The sequence below is a fragment of the Aquarana catesbeiana genome, unplaced genomic scaffold, assembly GCF_042186555.1.
Source record: "Aquarana catesbeiana isolate 2022-GZ unplaced genomic scaffold, ASM4218655v1 unanchor228, whole genome shotgun sequence".
Classification (NCBI taxonomy): domain Eukaryota; kingdom Metazoa; phylum Chordata; class Amphibia; order Anura; family Ranidae; genus Aquarana; species Aquarana catesbeiana.
This window is the reverse complement of record NW_027362655.1, coordinates 3,992,070-4,017,531: the sequence shown is the minus strand read 5'-3', so window position 1 is coordinate 4,017,531 and position 25,462 is coordinate 3,992,070. Positions and strand designations below refer to the sequence as shown.

At 45.3% G+C, this 25,462-nt stretch overlaps 2 protein-coding genes across 6 annotated transcripts in view; one reads left to right on the top strand and one right to left on the bottom strand.

Moving 5' to 3' along the window:
- LOC141121681 (gastrula zinc finger protein XlCGF66.1-like) overlaps positions 1-17,108 on the bottom strand; it is a 67,958-nt gene extending 50,850 nt beyond the window's left edge. The window contains exons 1-8 of one of the 3 annotated variants that reach the window (XM_073611377.1): positions 17,021-17,108; positions 13,413-13,541; positions 13,151-13,285; positions 12,941-13,064; positions 12,727-12,824; positions 12,440-12,646; positions 11,106-11,220; positions 9,313-10,416 (exon numbers count right to left, since the gene is read on the bottom strand). In XM_073611377.1, the coding sequence (XP_073467478.1) occupies positions 9,656-10,416; positions 11,106-11,220; positions 12,440-12,646; positions 12,727-12,824; positions 12,941-13,064; positions 13,151-13,285; positions 13,413-13,496 (1,524 nt within the window). In that variant the 5' untranslated portion in view covers positions 13,497-13,541; positions 17,021-17,108 and the 3' untranslated portion in view covers positions 9,313-9,655. Of the gene's footprint in view, positions 1-9,312; positions 10,417-11,105; positions 11,221-12,439; positions 12,647-12,726; positions 12,825-12,940; positions 13,065-13,150; positions 13,286-13,412; positions 13,542-17,020 lie in introns of those variants that run through there. The other 2 variants (XM_073611378.1, XM_073611379.1) reach the window with 2 other exon arrangements.
- LOC141121669 (uncharacterized) overlaps positions 1-25,462 on the top strand; it is a 112,544-nt gene that overhangs the window by 72,393 nt on the left and 14,689 nt on the right. Inside the window, exons 1-5 of one of the 3 annotated variants that reach the window (XM_073611356.1) lie at positions 18,911-19,034; positions 20,357-20,480; positions 20,597-20,694; positions 20,777-20,983; positions 21,078-21,219. In XM_073611356.1, coding sequence (XP_073467457.1) covers positions 18,927-19,034; positions 20,357-20,480; positions 20,597-20,694; positions 20,777-20,983; positions 21,078-21,219 — 679 coding nt within the window. In that variant the 5' untranslated portion in view covers positions 18,911-18,926. Of the gene's footprint in view, positions 1-18,910; positions 19,035-20,270; positions 20,481-20,596; positions 20,695-20,776; positions 20,984-21,077; positions 21,220-25,462 lie in introns of those variants that run through there. The other 2 variants (XM_073611357.1, XM_073611354.1) reach the window with 2 other exon arrangements.

Below are 25,462 nucleotides of genomic sequence, written 5' to 3'. Positions count from 1 at the left end.
AGGATGCACCATGTCCACGACCACCACTGTTCACTGTAGACACAGAGGCTGCTTGCCCTCTTTTAGTGGCCTGTGAGGGTCTGCCTCTCCTTGGTGGCCTTCCGGACATGATGGGGATTTTTTTTTAAAACTGCACTACACTGTATTATGTACTGTAAACCAACTTCACTGTATTAGAAACTGTACACTGGCTGCACTGTATTATATACTGTGTACACTGCCTGAAGTGTATTAGAAACTGTACACACTGTATTATATACTGTGTACACTGCCTGCACTGTATTATCTACTGTACACCGGCTGCACTGTATTATACACTGTGTACACTGCCTGAAGTGTATTAGAAACTGTACACCAGCTGTACTGTATTATATACTGTGTACACCGCCTGAAGTGTATTAGAAACTGTACACACTGTATTATATACTGTGTACACCGCTTGAAGTGTATTAGAAACTGTACACACTGTGCTATATACTGTGTACACCGCCTGCACTGTATTATCTACTGTACACCGGCTGCACTATATTATACACTGTGTACAGCGCCTGAAGTATATTAGAAACTGTACACTGGCTGTACTGTATTATATATTGTGTAAACCGCCTGAAGTGTATTAGAAATTGTACACACTGTATTATATACTGTGTGCACCGCCTGCACTGTATTAGAAACTGTACACCTGCTGCACTGTTTTATACACTGTATACACCACCTGAAGTGTATTAAAAACTGTACACACTGTTATATACTGTGTACACAGCCTGCACTGTATTATCTACTGTACACCGGTTGCACTGTATTATACACTGTGTACACCGCATGAAGTGTATTAGAAACTGTACACTGCTGTACTGTATTATATACTGAAACTGTACACACTGTATTATGTACTGTGTACACCGCCTGCACTGTATTAAAAATTGTACAAAACTGAATGCACTGTGTATATATAGGCTACACTGAATGCAGAGTATATATATATATCTATATATATATAGATATATCTATATATATATCTATATATATAGATATATCTATATATATAGATATATATATCTATATATATACCTCCTGAACTGTATTATATACTGTACAGCACCAAATGCACTGTATATATAGGCTACACTGAACACAGAGTGTGTGTAATATATATATATATATATATATATATATATACATATATATATACTAGACTGTGTATAAATATACATATATATATATGTATATATATATATATATATATATATATCAAATACACTGCCACTAACTAACTAAACTGCCTGCCTAATCTAGCTCAATCTGGCTGCTATGGCTGCTGTGGCTGCTATGTAAGCAGCATTATATAGTGTGGGGCATGGACTTAGTCCCCCTGAGCTATGGTTGGCCAAAGGCACCCTGCCTTTGGCCAATTATTGCTCTCACAGCAGAGCACGCTGTGATTGGCCAAAGCATGCAGGTCAGGTGCATGCTTTGGCCAATCATCAGACATCAATGCACGGTGATCCTGCAGTGCATTATGGGGCGTTCTGCGGTGCTCAAATTTGGTTCATGTACATTGATGATGTCATGATGACACTGCTGGGGACATCTCATGTAAGGGGGACTCTGCTGGGGGACACCTGATGTAAGGGGGACTCTGCTGGGGGACACCTGATGTAAGGGGGACTCCGCTGGGGGCACCTGATGTAAGGAGGGACTCCGCTGGGGACACCTGATGTAATGAGGGACACCGCTGGGGGACACCTGATGTAAGGGGGACTCCGCTGGGGGCACCTGATGTAAGGGGGACTCTGCTGGGGGGACCTGATGTAAGAAGGGACTCCGCTGGGGACACCTGATGTAACGAGGGACACCGCTGGGGGACACCTGATGTAAAGAGGACCCTACTGGGGACACCTGATGTAACCGGGACTCCGCTGGGGACACCTGATGTAAGGGAGACATCGCTGGGGGACTCCTGATGTAAGAGGGACTCCGCTGGGGACACCTGATGTAAGGGGGACTCCGCTGGGGGACACCTGATATAAGGACGCCGCTGGGGACACCTTATGTAAGGGGGACTCCACTGGGGACACCTGATGTAAGGGGGACTCCGCTGGGGGACACCTGATGTAAGGAGGGACACAGCTGGGGACACCTAATGTAAGGGAGACTCTGCTGGGGACACCTGATGTAAGGAGGACTCCGCTGGGGACACCTGATGTAAGGGGAACTCCGCTCGAGACACCTGATGTATGGGGGACTCCGCTGGGGACAACTGATGTAAGGGGGACTCTGCTGGGGGACACCTGATGTAAGGAGGATTCTGCTGGGGACACCTGATGTAAGGGAGACACTGCTGGGGGACACGTGATGTAAGGGGGACTCCGCTGGCAACACCTGATGTAAGGAGAACGCTGGGGACACCTGATGTAAGGGGGACTCTTCTGGGGACACCAGATGTAAGGGGGACTCCGCTGGGGACACCTGATATAAGGGGGAGTCTGCTGGAGACACTTGATGTAAGGGGGTCTTCACTGGGGGACACCTGATGTAAGGAGGGACACCGCTGGGGACACCTGATGTAAGTGGGACTCTGCTGGGGACACCTGATGTAAGAGGGACTCCACTGGGGACACCTGATGTAAGGAGGACTCCGCTGGGGGACACCTGATGTAAGGAGGGACACCGCTGGGGACACCTGATGTAAGGAGGACTCCGCTGGGGACAACTGATGTAAGGGGGACACCGCTGGGGACACCTGATGTAAGGGGGGCTACGCTGGGAGACAGTTGATGTAAGTAGGGACTCTGCTGGGAATGCCAGATATAAGGACGGACTCTGCTGGCGACACCTGATGGCATCTGGTGGCAGGCGACGGTGGCAAGTGACACACTCAGGGCTCCCACTGATTCGGCATTATGGTGAGTTGAACGATTTCATCTTATATTACAATGTAATAATAGAAATAATGCGCTTCAATTATCCTGGCACCATAACAACCATGGTGCCTGGATGATTGAAGCGCTAACATCAGGTGTTTGAAGTATTTTCATCTGCTGATTGTTAAACTTTCTGGAATACACATATTTCTATTGTGGTGTATTGTGGGCCTGCTGTCCCTCCATCCCTCTTTCTTTCCTTCCTTCCTTCTCTCTCTCTTTCTCCTTCCATCACTCATTCATCTCAAACTCTAACCACACCCCCTTTGAGTCACATCCCCTTTAAGCCATGTCCAATATTTAGTTTAAACCACACGCATTTTTCTTTCCTCGCTACGTCACACCTACAAACGAATGCCCAGCCCCTAATTATAAGACTCCGCCTACAGACAAAAAAGTGTCCCTATAATTTTTTTTACAATGTTGGCAACTATATGATTGGGCAGCGCTGCCAAAGCACCTGCAAAGTGCTTTGGTAGCGCCGCAACATGGGCAGTTTTAACCCTTTCTTCGCCTGCTAGCAGGGGGTTAAAAGCACCCCACTAGCAGCCGAAAAGCGCTGCTAAAATGACGGTAATGCACCGCTAAAATTAGCTGCGCTTTAATGCTAACGCAGCCCGCAGGTGAGTGTGAAAGGGGTATTAGGGGTGCGTGTTTTCCTATCTGAGCCTTGATATGACCCATGTCTACCCTCATATGCCTGCTCAATTGTTATCCTCTTAGGCTTGGAAGCTAGTTTGGGGTAGTACATAGGCTCTCTCTCGGATTCCTTCCCTTCAGACTGAGAGTAATCTCTAGGGTTATAATCAGACCCCTTAGTTTCAGGATTAGACATATTAACTCCAATTGTTATTTTAGTTCCATGCATTGTCTAGTGAGAATTTCCTGTCCTACTCTGATCTGGTCAACTTCCTGTTCCAATTTTCCACTGCTGACTACTCGATGACTTTCCCCATTGGTAACCTTCCAGGTCTTGTTTTAAACTTTTACATTTTTCTTTGCATTTTCTATTTTAATCACAGTTTTCTCTATATGACTCTTGCAAAATTTCCAATTCACTTTTTAGCTCCAGGCTACATTCATTGAACCCATACACACCAGCAGCGGCCTCGTTCAGTTGCTCAGTGAGATTTTCTAACTGGCGTTCTTTGGCTTTTATGGTAGAAAGGGTTTGTGAGTAATCCTCTTTTTTTGTTCAGTAATTTGTTTTTCAATTTTTTTTTTACACAAATACATAAGAATGGGCCAAGACTCCAGGATCATAACATACTGCTTTTTAACATCTTTGGTATTGTGGAATAAATGGAACATTTTGCTAATAGAACCATCTCATCCCACAGATTTCTGACTAGATGATTTGCCTGTGTCTTAAAATCAAGAGAAGTATGGCTTTCATTTTTTTTTTTGCTTAATCTTAATCCTTATGAGCTGCTGATATCTACAAATCTTTCCTCTCCTCTGAGAAGTGCCCATTTCTGTTAAAACAGTTAACCACTTGCCGACCAACACACTCCAATGCACGTCGACAGAATGGCACTGGCAGGCAAAATGGCATACAGGTACGTCCCCTTTAAGAAGCGGTGTCGCGAGCGCGTGTGTGCCGCGTTCTCCATGACCGCGGGTCCCGCGGACTCCATGTCGTGTCACGGAGAGGAAGAACGGGGAGATGCTTTTGTAAACAAAGCATGTCCCTGTTCTGCCCAGTAACAGGACAGTGATCACAGCTCTCTGTCATCAAGAGCAGTGATCACTGTCCTGTGTGTTGAAGTCCAGCCCCCTCACAGTTAGAATCACTCCCTAGGACACACTTAACCCCTTCACTGCCCCCTAGTGGTTATCCCCTTCACTGCCAGTGTCATTTACACAGTAAGCAATGCATTTTTATAGCACTGATTGCTGTATAAATGACAATGGTCCCAAAATAGTGTCAAAAATGTCTGATGTGTCCGCCGTAATGTCGAAGTCCCGATTAAAATCACAGATCGCCGCCATTACTAATAATAAAAAAAATTAATAATAAAAATGCCATAAAACTATCCCCTATTTTGTAGATGCTATACATTTTGCGCAAACCAATCAATATACGCTTATTGCAATTTTTTTTTACCAAAAATATGTAGAAGAATACACATCAGCCTAAACTGAGGAAAAAACATTTTTTTTAGATATTTTTGGGGGATATTTATTATAGTAAAAAGTAAAAAATATTTCTTTTTAAAAAACATTGTCGCTTTTTTTTGTTTATAGCGCAAAAAATAAAAACCGCAGAGGCGATCAAATACCACCAAAAGAAAGGTCTATTTGTGGGGAAAAAAGCACGTTAATTTTTTTTGGGTACATGGTCGCACGACAGCGCTATTGTCAGTTAAAGCGACGCAGTGCCGAATCACAAAAAGTGCTCTGGTCAGGAAGGTAAATTCTTTCGAGGCTGAAGTGGTTAAAAGGGTTATAAAGGTTCGTGTTTTTTCACCTTAATGCTTCCTGTGCATTAAGGTGAAAAAACTTCTGTCAATGACCGCCCACCCGTTTTACTCACCTGAGTCCCGTGTTTCCCTCGGCGGAGACGTGCTCTTCCTCTGCCCGGAGATCTCAGCTCTTGATTGGATAGATTCATAGTAGCGCAGTCATTGGCTCCCGCTCCTGTCAATTGAATCCAATGATGTGGCGCCGCGGGGCGGGGCTGAGTCCGGCATCCAATAGACACAAATGCTGGACTCGGGAGCGCGTGCGCAAGGTAATCCCCCAGGAGAGCACTTCTCCTTGGGGGTTTACCGATGTGGGGAGGAGCCACGAGAGCCGCCGGGGACCCCAGAAGACGAGGTTCGGGACCACTCTGTGCAAAACCAACTGCACGGTGGAGATAAGTATGACATGTTTGTTATTTAATAAAACTTGAAGCTTTACAATCACTTTAATTATTTGTAGGAGGGTCTACAGACTTTTCTTGAAGCATCATACCGACAATGGGAGTTTGGTCCAGCCACTTTCGTGTCATCTTGCTTAATTGATGGCTCCTTCCCTAGACTTCACACAACACAAAGAGCTCCCCTCCTTCCTTCTCCTTCCTCCTCTCCCCTCTTCCTCCTCTCCCCTCCCCTCCCCTCCTCCTCTCCCCACCCTTCTCCTTCCTCCTCTCCCCTCCCCTCCTCCTCTCCCCACCCTTCTCCTTCCTCCTCTCCCCTCCCCTCCTCCTCTCCCCACCCTTCTCCTTCCTCCTCTCCCCTCCCTTCTCCTTAATCCTCTCCCCTCCCTTCTCCTTCATCCTCTCCCCCCTCCTCCTTCCTCCTCTCCTCTCCTTCCTCCCACCCTCTCCTCTCCCCCCTCCTTCCTCCTCTCCCCACCCTTCTCCTTCCTCCTAACCCCTCCCCCCTCCTTCCTCCTCCTCTCCCCACCCTTCTCCTTCCTCCTCCCTTCTCCTTCCTCCTCTCCTCTCCCTTCTCCTTCCTCCTCTCCCCCTCCTCCTCTCCCCCCTTCTTCCCTTCCTCCTCTCCACTCCCCTCCCCTCTTCACCTTTCTCCTCTCCCCTCTCTTCTCTCCCTGAGTCCCCTCCCCCTCCTTCCTTCTCCTCTCCCTTCTCCTTCCTCCTCTCCCTTCCCCCACCTTCCTCCTCCCCCCTCCCCTCCCCGTTGCAAACAGAACGATCTCAGCATACGTTCAGGAAAGCAGCAGACTTCAGTGAGTGTAGAAGTCACTGGCAGTGCTCTGTATATTATATTCTATTCTCCTGGTAAAATTATAATACAAAGAATACATTTTTAAAGCAAAATCCAGCACTGGCTTTTGTCAGCATTGCCTACATGGTGAGGATAGGGACAACATCAGTGGTGCTGAGGATAGGGATGACATCAGCGGTGGTGAGGATAGGGATGACGTCAGCGGTGGTGAGGATAGCGATGACATCAGCCGTGGTGGGGATAGAGATGACATCAGCAGTGACGGGGATAGGGATGACATCAGTGGTGATGGGGATAGGGATGACATCAGCAGTGGTAGTGATAGAAATGACATCAGCGGTGATGGAGATAGGGATGACATCAGTAATGGTGGTGTTGGTGGGGATAGAGATGACATCAGCAGTGATGGGGATAGGGATGACATCAGTGGTGATGGGGATAGGGATGACATCAGCAGTGATAGTGATAGAGATGACATCAGCGGTGATGGAGATAGGGATGACATCAGTAATGGTGGTGTTGGCGGGGATAGAGATGACATCAGCAGTGGTGAGGATAGGGGTGACATCAGTAACAGTGGTGAGGATAGGTGGTGACATCAGTGGTGGTGGAGATAGGGATGACATCAGTGGTGAGGATAGGGGTGACATCAGTGGTGATGGGGATGGAGATAACATCAGTGGTGGTGAGGATAGGGATGACATCAGCGGTGGTAGGGAAAGGGATGACATTAGTGGTGGTGGTGAGGATAGGGATGACATCAGTGACAGTGGAGAGGATAAGGATGACATCAGTAGCAGTGGTGAGGATAGGGATGACATCAGTAGCAGTGGTGAGGATAGGGATGACATCAGTAGCAGTGGTGAGGATAGGGATGACATCAGTTTCCTGCCACTGATGCCATTCCTATCCCCACCACCATTACTGATGTCATCCCTATCCTCACCACCACCACTGTTACTGATATCATCCTTATCCCCACCACCACCACTGTTACTGATGTCATCCCTATCCCCACCACCACCGTTACTGATGTCATCCCTATCCCCACCACCACCCTTACTGATGTCATCCCTATCCTCATTACTGCCACTGATGTCATCTTCGAATTTACCTTTTTTTCGATTCAAAATGCTCAAATTGATACATTTTCGAATCGGTCGAAATGTTATATTGCTTTTAATTCTAATGCAGCAAAGTGAACAAACAAAAGAAAAATCTTCATCAAATGTTTACAATGCTTCTTTAAATCACCTTTGGCTTAACAAAAACAGCATTATTTCGAAATGGTACTCTAATAACACACACGGTCCTTGATTTCAGCATTCAGTGTAGTGAGAATTCAACTGGAGTCCAATGTAAAATTTAGTCTGAATTTCTGAAATTTGGACGAATTTCCTTGCATTATTCGGAGCATTCGGTAAAATTTGTTTATATTGTAATTTGGGTATTCGGATATATCCAAATAACGAAAAATTTGTCAGAATATTAATTCGGAACAAAATAAACCGCACGTCTATTCTAAACTGTCCAAGGATAATGACTTTTCTTCACCTGGACAAACATGTTTGCCCTTTCCACAGCTCCATTTCTGTGATCTCTGAAGTTCTCATAATTATTTTATTTATTTCAGGTACTTGTATAGCGCCATCAATTTAAGCAGCGCTTTTACATATACATTGTACATTCATATCAGTTTCTACCCTCATACGTACACATACTAGGGCCAGTTTAGTCAGGAGCCAATTAACTTACCAGTGTGGAAGGAAACCAGAGTACCCGGAGGAAACCCACGCAGGCACAGTGTCAGGGCTGGGCTCAGCGCTTCCTTCTCTGAGCTGGCCACTCAGCCATCAGCTAATTGCCAGCTCCTTTCTCTCCACAGTGACTCACCTGTTGATGATATCCTGCTCGCCAGTCCTGCCTACTTAAGCCATCCATCCCAGATGATCTCTGCCTTCGCCTTGGTCACATCTCTAGAGATGCTCTCCTGTGTTCCTGTTAAAGACTTGCTTGGCTGACATTCCTTCTGGCTCCAGATCCTGCTTGATGTTCTACTACACTCATCTCTTGCTCCCTGATGTTTTGGCTTGTCTGACTATCTGTTCCGGTTCCTGAACTCTGGCTATGTTTTGACATTTACTCTGTTTACCTTTTTATTATTATTAAACAAGTGTGATTTGACTTCTATCTCAGTCTGATTCATGGTTTCTGACACACAGGGAGAACATGCAAACTCCAGGCAGGTAGTGTCATGGGTGGGATTTGAACCAGCGACCCGTTTGCTGCTAGGCTAAAGTGCTACCCACTACACCACTGTGCAGCCCTAATCACAGAGGTATAGTTATAGTTAGAGGTATAGAGGTATTACACGGTCTGGACATGTGATTCTTTATCCACCTGCACAACAACAATAAAATTAAAGCCCCCTCACTGCTGTCATCTCCTGAGCCCCGCTATCAAACTAATGAGGCCCAGGTAAATGTAAATTCAGTCCTCGAGTTGGCTAGTGGGAGCGATGGTGTTCAGTTTAAAACAACTGCATCAGCAGTCCATAAATGAGCATTAGAGCAGCTGGGCCCCCTGTGAAGCGGATGGGGCCCAAACCTGGTATGGGAGGGCCGCTTGTACTGCCCTATCAGCAACCCTGCCTCTAAATGTTTGTGAAAGCTTACACCACAAAATGTACTCAGCCAATAAAAAAGTAATGACTCCATTTTTATTTTTCTACTGCTATCAATGGCCAACACGGTACAACACTTCATCCATGTCTTTTGGTGATCTCCTTATGAACTGTTTTATTATTATTATTCTACTGCTATCAATGGCCAACACTTCATCCATGTCTTTGGTGATCGCTGATCTCCTTATGAACTTTTTCTTACATGATGAAGATCAGCCATGGAGTATATCTGAGGTGTATATCAGGGTGTGCTTCTTCCCCACATGAGAGCTGTGATGTCCAGCAATATTCATATAGAAGACATTTCCCGCACTCAAGGCACTAATACACCTCGAGGGTTGTGTGGGATCCCTGATGTACAGGAAGACAGGACTTCAGTGAGGAACAATTCCCTCACTCAGGACAGGAACGTGGCTTCTCCCCGTGTGAGATCTCTGATGTCTGTACAGATTGGACTTCTGAGAAAAACTTTTCCCGCACTCAGGACAGGAATACGGCTTCTCCCCCGTGTGCAATCTCTGATGTCTGGAAAGATGGGACTTCATTGAAAAACATTTCCCACACTCAGGACAGGTATGCGGCTTTTCCCCCGTGTGAGATCTCTGATGTTTGTAAAGGACGGACCTGTCTGAAAAACATTTCCCGCACTCAGGACAGAAATAAGGCTTTTCCCCCGTGTGAGATCTCTGATGTCTGTAAAGATGGGACTTCATTGAAAAACATTTCCCGCACTCAGGACAGGAATGCAACTTTTCCCCCGTGTGAGATCTCTGATGTGTGTAAAGATTGGACTTCTGTGAAAAACATTTCCCGCACTGAGGACAGGAATACGGCTTCTCCCCCGTGTGAGATCTTTTATGGAGATTAAGATTGGATTTAGAATGGAAACATTTCCCGCACTCAGTACAGGAAAACCTCATATATGCTGGAAAGACGGCACCGTCCCTCACAGTCTGAGGTTCCTCAGGATAAGAGGAATACGATGGTCCATCTACACTGTGTGGTGCCGGATGGACATTTGAGGTAGCCGGGTTTTCTCCTGGACTATACTGTGTGATGTCCTCATCTTCTACTTTACAGTCTGGAGACAAAGTGAGACAATCCTCTGAGGTTTTCCTCATCTCCCGTCTATGTACTAAAACAGAAATAAAAAGATTATTACTAGACATGAGCAGATTGGTTCCCCTAAACCAGGACTCCACCCACATCAGGCAGCTTTGTCTCTGAGGATCTTACAACTTTATATATATTTCTAATTTACACGTTTATATATGGGACTTCACTATTTAGTATTGGTTTATTTTTCCACCTCACCTACCACTACAGTGTTTTAATTAATATTGTCATTTTGGTCTCTCAAGTTTACATTACTAGTTTACTATATCTTTATTTTGCATCATATGTTTAGTTTGACACTCAATTATATCTGTCTGACCACTTAATATAAATAATTGGATCCATTTTAGATATATATGCACCAGCACTTTTTTCCACATCCACTTTGATGTGCACACATATATATATATCTAGCCCTATTGGGATAGGCTCCCCCCTTCTTTTTATAGGGTGGGCATACAGCTAACTATCCCCATACCTTACAGGGTAGCGCCACTCACCCCATCTTTTATATATAGAATACATATTATGTTTATATATAGCAGTGGGTAGAGGGGAGAGAGCAGAAGTCAGGTCTATGTAATGTACAACATATTATATAGGATACAACAGATAGGACTATATAGTATCAGAATGATGTAATGTACAACATAGAGTATATAGTGCAGGGGTCAGGAGTATGTAATGTATTTAGTGTTAATGATTCACCTTTGCTGATCTTTGATGTCCCCGTTATTCCATCCACCTCTGCAGACTGCCGATCATCCATCACGTACCTCACTTCTGCTTTAACATCAACTTTTATATCTATTAGATCTTCACTCTAAACCAAGAGAACCATCAACAATAACATCTGTACAACATAATTTTTAACCACTTAAGGACCGGGCCTATTTTTTCAAACTTTGTGTTTAAAAGTTAAAATCTTTTTTTTTTTTGCTAAAAATTACCCCAAATTACCCCAAACATTATATACAAAACATTTCTAACACCCTAGAATACTTTTTGTCACACCGGATTTGCGCAGCGGTCTTACAAGCGCACTTTTTTTGGAAAAAATAAACTTTTTTGAATTAAAAAATAAGACAACAGTAAAGTTAGCCCAATTTTTTTTTATATTGTTAAAGATGATGTTACGCCGAATAAATTGATACCCAACATGTCACGCTTCAAAATTGCGCCCGCTCGTGGAATGGCAACAAACTTTTACCCCTAAAAATCTCCATAGGGCGATGTTTAAAAAATTCTACAGGTTGCATGTTTTGAGTTACAAAGGAGGTTTAGGGCTAGAATTATTGCTCTCGCTCTACCGATCACAGTGATACCTCACATGTGTGGTTTGAAAACCGTTTTCATATGCGGGCGCTACTCAAGTATGCGTTCGCTTCTCCACGCGAGCTCGGCGGGACGGGGCACATTAAAAACACATACACTGTTTTGTTTTTTTAAAAAGTGTCACTTTTATTCCTATTACAAGGCATGTAAACATGCCTTGTAATAGAAAAAAAAGCATGACAGGACCTCTTAAATATGAGATCTGGGGTCAAAAAGACCTCAGATCTCATATTTACACTAAAATGCAATAAGAATAAAAAATAAATAAATTAATGTCCCTTTAAGGGCTATGGGTGGAAGTGACATTTTGACGTCGCTTCCACCCTGCAATGGTAGGGAGCTGGGAGGGGGCCATCTTCCCCTCACTCAGCTCCATACCACACAGGGGACAGGACCCGATCGCTTACCGGCAGCGGCGGAGGGCACCGGTGTGCGGCGGGAGGGGGGGGGGCTCTCCTACTGCCAATAAAAGTGATCTTGCAGTGAATCTGCTGCAGAGACCACTTTTATCTGAAAGCGGACCGCCCACTGAAGAGGATACCGGGGTTATGGCAGCTAGTTGCTGCCATAACAACGATACTCCTCTTCAAAGGGCCGACGTATAACAATGGTGGGCAGTCCGTAAGTGGTTAATATGGTGACATCGCCAAAACAAATCCACATATTGTCTCAACAAGTCCATGTTCTAGATGCTTCGTCCCACCAACCTTGTAATGTTGAGAGATGGTGTGATCTTCCATTGTGAAATCCGGAGAATACAGAGGATGGAGACATCTCTCCGATGGGTTCATAGTATTAGGTGGCTCCATCATATTCTTCTGGCCTTCTGAAAACTCCTCCATCACTCCATACTCCTCATCCTCCTCTTTATACTCTTTTTTTACAACAATATTATCATCCACGAGGTCCCCACTCTGAAAGATATAATAAAACATTCATTGTAACAAACATGCTGTGTATAAATCAGAACTACGAATAATTGTCAATCATCTACCTGATGATGGTGAGGGATGGTGTGACCTTCCTGTGTGGAATCCCGGGAATACAGAGGACGGGGACATCTCTCTGGTGGGTTCCCATTACTGGATCCATCTGTAGGAAACACACACACTGACTGAATACATTGTTTCTATGTGTTTATCAGATGATGGGGGATCTAGGTGGACCCTCCATACTGCTCTCTTCTTTACAATAAAGTCTCCTCTTACCCAGTGATGTGAGGGGCGGCTGATTGTCCATCATGACGTCCTTGTAGAGATCCTTGTGTCCTTCTAAATACTCCCACTCCTCCATGGAGAAATAGACAGTGACATCCTGACACCTTATAGGAACCTGACACACACAATGATACAGTCACCATCCAGACACATCCCTTGTCTGTTACTGGATAATGTCCCAGAATTCCCAGCACCACTCACCTCTCCTGTCAGCAGCTCCATCATCTTCTTGGTGACTTCTAGAATCTTCTGCATGTTGTGTCTCTCAGGTTTTAGGGAGTCACATGGAGGCACTGTGATGGTCATATGATCACCTGACTTCACAAGAGGAAATCTCTGTATTGAGGAACCAATAGGAATATCATGTTAGAATCCCAGAATCCTCCTCACCTCTCCGGTCAGGTCTGTGCTTTATTATTAGAGATAACAATGATGTCATGTGACCTCCCAGAATCCTCCTCACCTCTCCAGTCAGCAGGTAGATGATCTCCAGGGTGAGGTTTAGTATCTTCTCAGTCATGTGACTCCGGTCCTCCTCCATCCTCATTGGTGCTGTCAGTTGATCTATACAGGTCTCCTTTTAGACGGATAACTTTAGAAAATGAAAGTAAGAATTATTTGGATGGTATTGGTCACAAAATAATAGTATGTGGATGTGAGGGGGGTAGGGATGAGCTTCGAGTTTGAGTTGAACTCATGTTCGACTCGAACATTGGCTGTTCGCAAGTTCGCCGAACAGCGAACAATTTGGGGTGTTCGCGGCAAATTCGAATGCCGCGGAACACCCTTTAAAAGTCTATGGGAGAAATCAAAAGTGCTAATTTTAAAGGCTTATATGCAAGTTATTGTCATAAAAAGTGTTTGGGGACCTGGGTCCTGCCCCAGGGGACATGGATCAATGCAAAAAAAAGTTTTAAAAACGGCCGTTTTTTCAGGAGCAGTGATTTTAATAATGCTTAAAGTCAAACAATAAAAGTGTAATATCCCTTTAAATTTCGTAGCTGGGGGGTGTCTATAGTATGCCTGTAAAGGGGCGCATGTTTCCCGTGTTTAGAACAGTCTGACAGCAAAATGACATTTCGAAGGAAAAAAAGCCATTTAAAACTACCTGCGGCTATTGCATTGCCGATAATACACATAGAAGTTCATTGATAAAAACGGCATGGGAATTCCCCACAGGGGAACCCCGAACCAAAATTAAAAAAAAAAAAAAAATGATGTGGGAGACCCCCTAAATTCCATACCAGGCCCTTCAGGTCTGGATATTAAGGGGAACCCCGGCCAAAATTTTTTAAAAAAATGACGTGGGTTCCCCCTAAATTCCATACCAGAAGGGTCTGGTATGGATTTTAAGGGGAACCCCGCGCCAAAAAAAAAAAAAAAAAAACGGCGTGGGGTCCCCCAAAAAATCCATACCAGACCCTTATCCAAGCACGCAACCTGGCAGGCCGCAGGAAAAGAGGGGGGGACGAGAGTGTGGCCCGCCCCCTCCTGAACCGTACCAGGCCACATGCCCTCAACATTGGGAGGGTGCTTTGGGGTAGCCCCCCAAAACACCTTGTCCCCATGTTGATGAGGACAAGGGCCTCATCCCCACAACCCTGGCCGGTGGTTGTGGGGGTCTGCGGGCGGGGGGCTTATCGGAATCTGGAAGCCCCCTTTAACAAGGGGACCCCCAGATCCCGGCCCCCCCCGTGTGAAATGGTAAGGGGGTACTTACCCCTACCATTTCACTAAAAAACTGTCAAAAATGTTAAAAATGACAAGAGACAGTTTTTGACAATTCCTTTATTTAAATGCTTCTTCTTTCTTCCTTCATCTTCTTCTGGTTCTTCTGGCTCTTCTGGTTCTTCCTCCGGCGGTCTCGTCCAGCATCTCCTCCGCGGCATCTTCTATCTTCTTCTCCTCGGGCCGCTCCGCACCCATGGCATGAGGGGAGGCTCCCGCTCTTCTCTTCATCATCTTCTTCATCCTCTTCTCTTCTTTCTTCTTCTCTTCTTCATTTTCTTCTCCGGGCCGCTCCGCACCCATGCTGACATGGAGGGAGGCTCCCGCTGTGTGACGGCGTCTCCTCATCTGACGGTTCTTAAATAACGGGGGACGGGGCCACCCGGTGACCCCGCCCCCTCTGACGCACGGGAAATGACGGGACTTCCCTGTGGCATTCCCCGTGACGTCACAGGGAAGTCCCGTCAAGTCACCATGCGTCAGAGGGGGGCGGGGTCACCGGGTGGCCCCGCCCCCCGTTATTTAAGAGCCGTCAGACGAAGAGACGCCGTCACACAGCCTCCCTCCATGCCAGCATGGGTGCGGAGCGGCCCGGAGAAGAAAATGAAGAAGAGAAGAAGAGAAGAAGGAAGAAGAGAAGAGGATGAAGAAAAAGATGAAGAGAAGAGCGGGAGCCTCCCCTCCATGCCATGGGTGCGGAGCGGCCTGAGGAGAAGAAGATAGAAGACGCCGCGGAAGAGATGCTGGACGAGAACGCCGGAGGAAGAACCAGAAGAGCCAGAAGAACCAGAAGAAGAAGATAGAAGAAAGAAGAAGCATTTAAATAAAAGAATTTAACATTTTTGACAGTTTTTTAGTGAAATGGTAGGGGTAAGTACCCCCTTACCATTTCACACAGGGGAGGGGGCCGGGATCTGGGGGTCCCCTTGTTAAAGGAGGCTTCCAGATTCCGATAAGCCCCCTGCCCGCAGACCCTCACAACCACCGGCCAGGGTTGTGGGGATGAGGCCCTTGTCCTCATCAACATGGGGACAAGGTGTTTTGGGGGGCTACCCCAAAGCACCCTCCCAATGTTGAGGGCATGTGGCCTGGTATGGTTCAGGAGGGGGGGCCGCACTCTCGTCCCCGCCTCTTTTCCTGCGGCCTGTCAGGTTGCGTGCTCGGATAAGGGTCTGGTATGGATTTTTGGGGGGACCCCACGCTGTTTTTTTTTTTTTTTGGCACGGGGTTCCCCTTAAAATCCATACCAGACCTGAAGGGTCTGGTATGAAATTTAGGGGGAACCCCAAATCATTTTTTTTTTTTAAATTTTGGCCGGGGTTCCCCTTAATATCCATACCAGACCTGAAGGGCCTTGTATGGAATTTAGGGGGACTTCCACGTCATTTTTTTTTTTTAATTTTGGTTCGGGGTTTCCCTGTGGGGAATTCCCATGCCGTTTTTATCAATGAACTTCTATGTGTATTGTTGGCAATGCAATAGCCGCGGGTAGTTTTAAATGTTTTTTCCTTCGAAATGTCATTTTGCTGTCAGACTGTTCTAAACACAGGAAACATGCGCCCCTTTACAGGCATACTATAGACACCCCCCAGGTACGAAATTTAAAGGGATATTACACTTTTATTGTTTGACTTTAAGCATTATTAAAATCACTGCTCCTGAAAAAACGGCCGTTTTTAAAACTTTTTTTTGCATTGATCCATGTCCCCTGGGGCAGGACCCGGGTCCCCAAACACTTTTTATGACAATAACTTGCATATTAGCCTTTAAAATTAGCACTTTTGATTATTCATGTTCGTGTCCCATAGACTTTAACGGTGTTCGCGTGTTCGAACAAACTTTTTTCCTGTTCGCATGTTCTGGTGCGAACCAAACAGGGGGGTGTTCGGCTCATCCCTAGAGGGGGGTAATAGGAGGGTGGCTAGACATTTAACATCGGATTGAATATTTCCTTTTCTATGTTGGATTTGCTTGCTTTCTGAGCTGGTTTGCTCATTGTGTTGGCTGCATAGTGTAATGATTGCCCATTTGCTGCCTGAGTAGTTAATAATTGCCCTTTGTAGGCCATGTATGGTCAGGATGGTCATTGTCTTGTCTATTTATTGTCAGTGCTGTTTGTTTAGAGGACCATATTACTAGAATTTATCTTCAAAATGAAGAGAATGTTCCGGCCCCATAAGTGGGGAAATGTTCTGACCCTGAAGGGGTTATTCTACATTTCCACACTATATATGTGTGTATCATCATCTGCTGGAGATAAAAGACATCACAGTGACTATGGAGGAAGAGGACGGACATGACGGGGGGGTTACTGGGTGTAAATAGAAAATAAGATCTTATTACCTCCTCTGCTGCCACTTCCAGTAATGTCTCCTCTCTACTGCCTCCCTATTCACCTTTCACCTGGAACTTCCTGTCTGTATGTGACATCACTTCCTGTCTGTACCTGACATTACATCCTGTCTATATTCCATAGAGACTTCCTGTCTGGGTGGAAGTGAGATCACCACCTTGTGGAGCTCAGAGGAACTGCAGCCCCGAGAACCATCTCGTAGCGTGAACACGGACTTGTGCTGTGTGTGTATGTACTGTATGTATAGTACACAGATCACCCATAACATTCTGACCACTGACAGGTGAAGTGAATAGTATTGATTATCTCATTACAATGGTATCTGGAAGTGAGTGGTATATATTAGGCAGCAAGTGAACATGTTGTCCTTAAAGTTGATTAGTTGAAAGCAAAAAAAAAAAAAAGTTTATCTCAGTTTGTTGTGTACGGGGCTATGTAGCTGCAGATTGGTCAGATTGTCCATGCTGACCCGTGTCCACAGCCAAAAGCACCTACAATGGGCACGTGAGCCTCAGAACTGGAGCACAGAGCAATGGAAAAAAAGGTGGCCTGGTCTGATGAATGACATTTTCTCTTCCATCATGTGGATGAGCGGGTGTGTGTGCGTCACTTACCTGGGGAAGAGATGGCATCAGGATGCAGTATGGGAAGAAGGCAAGCCAGTGGAGGCAGTGTGTGATGCTTTGTCTGGTGGAGTCCATGCCTTGATGAAAGAAAGGGGGACGAACTCAATATTTGAGGGGTAATCATAATGTTCTGTTGGGTGGTTATAATGTTCTGGTGGGTGGTTATAATCTTCTGCTGGGTGGTTATAATGTTCTGCTGGGTGAATATAATGTTCTGACGGGTGGTCATAATGTTCTGTTGAGTGGTCATAATGTTCTGTTGAGTGGTCATAACGTTCTGTTGGGTGGATATAATGTTCTGGTGGGTGCTTATAATGTTCTGGTGGGTGGATATAATGTTCTGGTAGGTGCTTATAATGTTCTGGTGGGTGGATATAATGTTCTGGTGGGTGGTCCTAATGTTCTGGTGGGTGCTTATAATGTTCTGGTGGGTGCTTATAATGTTCTGGTGGGTGGATATAATGTTCTGGTGGGTGGCACATGAACATGCAAGTTAAATAAAATGAAATAAAGGGAAAAAAATTCCATGGCCATTTTATTCACCAGCAGAGGAAATGCTAATAGGCTGCAGGAGATCTGCTGAAAAAAAGGGAAGGGGGCAGGGGTGGGTTGGGTACTAATAAGCTGTCAGAGATGTGCTTCTTTTTTCTTATCAGATCTCCTGCAGCTTATTAGCATCCATTTGTGTTTTTTTTTCAACAGGTCATCTGCAAACTTTTAGAACCCATTTCAGTTTCTATGTCTCAACAGATCTCCTGCAGCCTATTAGCACCCATTTCCTGTTCTATGTCTCAGCAGATCTCCTGCAGCCTATTAGCAAAGTCCATCCAATGTCTCATTTATACTTCAATAAATGATATTACCACCAATAAATGTCTCCCAAACCTCCAGAGCTTCTTAGTCCAAATCTCAGTATATGCTTCAGCAAACCATGGGTAGTGGACTGCAAAACGCCTCCTTTCCCAAACACCAATCCCAGTGCTCTCCTGGTGCTCACACTCAGATTGTACCCTCATCAGACCTCCATCACCCTCTTAATAAGTGAGTCCACAAGAGCTTTGATGGAACCCTGACTGGAAAAGGCTGGACTAGTCAGTCATATATTTCTATCCCCCTTGGTGGGAGTGGAGGTGACCCCATCTATAAGGATATACAGTACATACACACACAGCACAAGGCCGTGTTCACACTACGAGATGTTTATCGGGGCTGCAGTTCCTCTGAGCTCCACAAGGTGGTGATCTCACTTCTACCCAGACAGAACATCTCTATGGAATACAGACAGGAAGTGATGTCAAGTTTTTACAGGAAGTTTCGGGTGAGAGGTGAGTCGGGAGGAAGTAGAGAGGAGACATTGCTGGAAGAGGCATTAGAGGAGGTAATAAGATCTTATTTTCTATTTACACCCAGTAACCCCCCCCCGTCATGTCCGTCCTCTTCCTCCATAGTCACTGTGATGTCTTTTATCTCCAGCAGATGATGATACACACATATATAGTGTGGAAATGTAGAATAACCCCTTCAGGGGCAGAACATTTCCCCACTTACAAGGCCACAACATTCTCTTCATTTTGGAGATGTGTCACCTTTCCCACCAATCATCTTCTCATCTCATCAGTCTATACTAACGGATTATATCACTTTTATTAGTGGCGGGTGGGGGATTAAAGAGGTTGTAGACCCTCATTTTTTTTAAAATAACAAGCACATCATACTTACCTCCACCATGCTGTTCATTTTGCACAGAGTGGCCCCCGATCATCGTCTTCTGTGGTCCCCCAACGGCGCTTGCAGCTCCTCCCCGCATCGGTAAACCCCCCCAGGAGAAGCGCTCTCCCGCTGGGTTACCTTGCGGGCGTGCTTCTGAGTCCAGCATTTGCGTTCATAGACACAGAATGCCGGACTCGATCCCATCCCCCTGGTGCCCACGTCATTGGATTTGATTGACAGCAGTGGGAGCCAATGGCTGCGCTGCTATCAATCTATCCAATCAAGAGCTGAGAAGCCCAGGCAGAGAGGTAAAGCGGGTCTCCGGCGGGGGAATGAACGGGTTTAGGTGAATAGAACGGGGGGGGGCGCTGGGGGGCCGGTCAGTGTCAGAAGTTTTTTCACCAAGGTGAAAAAGCATGAGGGTTTACAGCCCCTTTAATTTAGGGGGGATTGGAATATGTATGTCTTTATTTTATAAGATTCATATAGGAAGAAAGAGGGGAAAATTATAATTTGTAGTAAATGTCCTGAAAACGAATGTCTTCATAATGATCCCAGTCTCAGATATTTATCCTAAAATGTGATTAGTAAAGTCTCCGGAGTACACGGAGATCACAGGAATATGATGTGTCCTGGCAAAGCCCAAAGACAAAGGTCATCTTTTATTTAGTAGATGTGTGATGCACCCGGGAGTAATTATTCTGTGTACATAACCCTTAAAGAGCACCCCCCACCAATGTCTCTCCAACCAGAGCCAGAAAATCCTATGACATCACACTGACCTCTCAGCTCCTCCTCCCAATGTCCCTCCATCCAGAGTCAGGTAATTCTATGACATCACACTGACCTCACAGCTCCTCCTCCCAATGTCCCTCCATCCAGCTCTTTTTTCTTTTTTTTCGAGGTGAGCGTTGCTGGGAATTCTGGGACATTATCCAGTAACAGACAAGGGATGTGTCTGGATGGTGACTGTATCATTGTGTGTGTCAGGTTCCTATAAGGTGTCAGGATGTCACTGTCTATTTCTCCATGGAGGAGTGGGAGTATTTAGAAGGACACGAGGATCTCTACAAGGACCTCATGATGGACAATCAGCCACCCCTCACATCACCGGGTAAGAGGAGACTTTATTGTAAAGGAGAGAGCAGTACGGAGGGTCCACCTAGATCCCCCATCATCTGATAAACACATAGAAACAATGTATTCAGTCAGTGTGTGTGTTTCCTACAGATGGATCCAGTAATGGGAACCCACCAGAGAGATGTCCCCGTCCTCTGTATTCCCGGGATTCCACACAGGAAGATCACACCATCTCTCATCATGATCAGGTAGATGATTAATTATTGGTAATTATGATATACAGTATATGCAAATATGTTTGTTACAATCATTGATTTGTTGTATATTCAGAATGGAAACCTTGAGGATTATAATATTATTATTAAAGAAGAGTATAAAGAGGAGGATGAGGAGTATGGAGTGATGGAAGAATTTTCAGAAGGACACAAGGATATGATGGAGCCACCTAATACCAGGAACCCACCAGAGAGATGTCCCCGTCCTCTGTATTCCCGGGATTCCACACAGGAAGATCACACCATCCCTCACTGTTACAAGGTTGGTGGGACGGAGCATCTAGAACATAGACTTATGGATTTTTTATGTGAGCTTATATTTTACAGATGACCTTTCTCTCATTTTATTGGTTTAGGCTAAAGAACTGATAAATATAAAAGTTGAGGTTAAAGCAGAAGAAGAAGAGAGGTATGTGAGGGATGATCAGCAGTCTATGGAGGAGGATGGAATAATCAGGCTAATTCTAGAGGAAGACACACTTACAGAGATCAGCACAGGTGGGTCATTAACACTAAATACATTCCTCCACTTATACTGCTTACTGATTGGTCCAGAGTAGGGCAAGGATTGGGTGATATAAGCCTATAATGCCCTGGTCACTATGTGATCACTTGATCACAATGTCAACAAAGCTGTGAATCAATGTGATTAATAGCAGCTTTGCTGATTTTACTAGTGAGCTGTGATTGCCCATGTACCATGTGATACATGTAGGCCAATGTACAGCCCTCTGTACCATGTGATTAGCTGTAGCCAATTACAGATCGCTAGTATTCAGAGCTGTCAGGAACCTAATCAATTCATGACAGTTCAAAGCATTGTTGGTGCAATAATCTTCATTGTACCAGCAATCAAAGTTAAGAAAAAATAGGATTTTTATAGCAGCTTACCTGTAAAATCCTTTTCTTTGAAGTACATCACAGGACACAGAGCCATAGTAGTTACTATGTCGGTTATAGGCCACCTTTAGGTGATGGACACTGGCACGCCCTAAGACAAAAAGTGCACTCCCTATATAACCCCTCCCACTACTGGGAGTACCTCAGTTTTGTAGCAAAACAATACACGTGTATACCAGAAAGAGGGGAGGGACCTCTGTGTCCTGTGATGTACTCCAAGAAAAGGATTTTACAGGTAAGCTGTTATAAAAATCCTATTTTCTATATCGTACATCACGAGACATAGAGCCACAGTAATAACCGTATGGGATATCCCAGAGCAATGCTATCTGAAGGGAGGGAGACGGAACCAAAAGTAGGGTGCCATCAGACCTGAGGACTTATACTGCTGCCTGCAGCACACTACGCCCAAAGACGATATTCTCATGTTTTCTTACATCCACCTGATAGAATCTGGTGAATGTATGGACTGAAGACCAAGTTGCGGCCTTGCAGATTTGAGCCATGGAGGCTTGGTGATGCACTGCCCACGAAGCACCGACAGCCCTGGTGGAGTGCGCTTTGATTTGAAAAGGTGGAACCTTCTTCTTCAAACCATAAGCTTGAATAATTACTTGCCGAATCCATTTAGAAATAGTAGATTTTGACACTGCCTGTCCTTTTTTAGGACCTTCTAGCAACACAAACAAAACATCCATTTTCCGAATCTGAGCAATCGCCTTTTGACTGCTCTCACTACATCCAGAGAATGTAGTGACTTTTCTTCCGTAGAACAGGGTTCTGGAAAAAAATGAAGGTAGAACAATATCCTGGTTTAGTTGAGAAAAACTGACACCACCTTCATCAGAAAGCTAGGATGAGGACGCAGTACCACCTTATCCTTGTGAATAATTAAATATGGCTCTTTATTCTGTTAAAAAAAAATATGGCTCTTTATAAAAAAGAGCAGCCAACTCTGATACCCTTCTTGCAGAAGATATGGCAACCAGAAAAAACAACTCCTTGTCAAAAGAATCAAGGGAGTATGTCGTATCAGCTCAAAAGGCTGTTTTTGTAATACAGACAAAACCAAATTCAAGTCTCAAGGTTTCAAGGGTGACCTAACCGGCGGATTAAGCCCTGTCACCCCTTGTATAAAACTACGGACCAGGGAATGCGAAGCAAGTGGTCGTTGGAACAATACCGATAAGGCCGATACCTGGCCTTTGATGGTACTCAATGCCAACTTCATCTCTAATCCTATTTGCAGAAAGGCAAGGATTCTACCTATAACATACTTTCTAGGATGCCAACCCCTGGGTTCACACCAGGAAATATATGCCTTCCAGACTCTATAGTAAATGACTCTGGAAGCAGACTTCCTTGCATTAATCAAGGTAGATACCACTGATCCTGAAAGTCCACGATTCTTCAGAATGTGGGTTTCAATAGCCAAACCGTTAAACTTAGCGTTTGTACTTTTTCCACTTGATATTTTTTGGATATATTTGTCCAAATCATCCCCAAACACAAAGCCCCTGGCAGCTCGGCTAAATCCTGGGCCTGCTGCTCAGGGAAAACCTTGAGCACCTGTTTCAAGTGGTCTCTCGAGGATTGACATACCCCAATTGCTGCCACTGCAGGTTGAGCCACTGAACCTGCCAAAGAGAAAATGTTTTTTAACAGGAATTACAATTTTTTTATCGGTTGGATCCCCAAGCATTTGTGCATTGTCAACCGGACATGTCAAACTTTTATTCGCAGAGGATATAGCAGCGTCAATTGCTGGTATACCCCACATCTTTGTAAATTTTTCCTCCATAGGATAAAGTGTTGAGAACTTTTTAGGAGGGAAATGCTTATCTGGGTGATCCCACTCAGAATACATAAGCTGTTCCAGTAATGAATGGACAGGAAAGGCACGCAAAGCTTGTGGAGGCTTTATTGAACCCAAACAAGAAGTGGGCTTATCAACCGACCCAGTTAAGGGTAGCTTAAATGTGGAGCGGACCATTTCAGTAAGAGAACGCACCAGCAAATTCTCAGATTGCGAAGCTGAAGAAGGTCCTTCCCCACTTGATCCCTCGGAAGAGGAGTCATCAGCCTCTTCATGATCCCCTGAGGGGGATTCATCTTCCCCCTCCTACTGTTCCTCTGTTTGAGGATCCTGGGTGGTAGAAGGGGACCTAATGCATTTTCTCCCACTCTGTGAAGATGCGATTAAAGCCGCTAACCTTTCTTCCAATCCCATCATGGCTGAGGAGAAAACCTCCTCAGTAATATAGACAGGGGCTGAAATGTTGGAAACAGTTGCAACACCTGATGAACCCACTGGCTCACTGACCAGCCTCCCCAGGCCTTTCAGGGCAGATGGTGTTGCAGAGGCAAGACCAGGGTCTTCAGAGCCTGAGGGAGATCCCTTTGAGCCCTTGTTTTTTGGGGTATTTGTACCTCCCCTTCTGCCAACCATAGTGCTAAGCACAAATGCAGATGTACTGCCAAAAAAAAAAAAAATGCACCCACTGCTGAGCAAATAGTCTAGCAACTGCTGCTGCTATTAATGCTCAGCCTGATGCTAAGTAAACGTGCCTTGGGAATGCCTGTGTCACCACACTCTTACATGCCCCTGTCTACTCTGTATCCCTCCGTCAGCTGAATGCGACCTGAAAAAGGTGGACTTATAGCCTACACAGTCCTGCGTTGTGGACGCTGAGGCACGTCAATGCCACGCTAAGCCCTGCCCCCTTCCTCTGACTTCCCACCGCACCCCCCCCCACTCTTTTGAAAAAAGACTGGTTTCCCACGCGAGCAGGCCTTTGATCAGACCGGATTGGCATGTAGAGGGGGGAGTGGGGTGGAGGAGAGCCAATGGAAGGAGAACCGTCGTGCTATGGTGGTGGAAGCAGGAGCGGAGCGGCATACCGCCGACTGTTCCGTGCTCCCTCTGCCTTCTGGAGAGAGAAGAGAAACTTCTGCCCAGGTGGGGGATGTTTAAAAAGAAACCCCCCCATCCAACATCTTACCCGAGGCTTAGGACTGGAGGAAGCCTGCAGCTTCTGCTGACACAGAGCGAGATCTAACAAGCATGGAACAGGTACATGCTCTTAACAGCCCCCGGTGGCAACTTTAGGCATGACAACATTTACTTAAAGGATAAAACCCATAAAATTTTAAAAATTCCTTAGCAATCTGCACTTACCTTATCCTGCCGCAGGGTTCTGTGGTAAACCAAACAGACCCAATCTTCACCCCTCACGGCGGCTCCATTTAGAAAACCTTCAAGGACCGGGGCCCCTTTTTATCAGGGGTTCCACACCCTTGGACCCGTATAGCACCCCGCCAGGAAACTATATGGCTGAAAAAAACAAAGCACTGGATCCCGGGGTCCAGCTCTCTAAAAAGAGAAACGTTACAGGCAAAACCTTGTTTCTTCCGACACGAGGCCCGGGTACCATTCAATTTGGCCTTAAAAGACACTTTGAATGGATCCAGCTGCATGGCTTGCCCCAGCAAGGATTACCCCAGTGGAGCTCAGCACAGCACATCTTTACTCGTGACCAATACCTTAGACACTGGCTAAAAAACCGAGGTACTCCCGGTAAGCGGAGGGGTTATATAGGGAGTGAAACTTCCTGTCTAGGGTGTGCCAGTGTCCATCACCTAAAGGTGCCTATATAACCCATACAGTTATTACTGTGGCTCTGTGTCCTGTGATGTATGATAAAGAAAATCTCTGATTGCTATGGTAACATTGAACTACTCTGATTAAAGTATTAAAAAGTAGTAAAAAAATATTTAAAAAAATAGAAATATTGAACAAAACATTTTTTAACTTTTTTTTAGTTTTTTTGTTTAACATGCT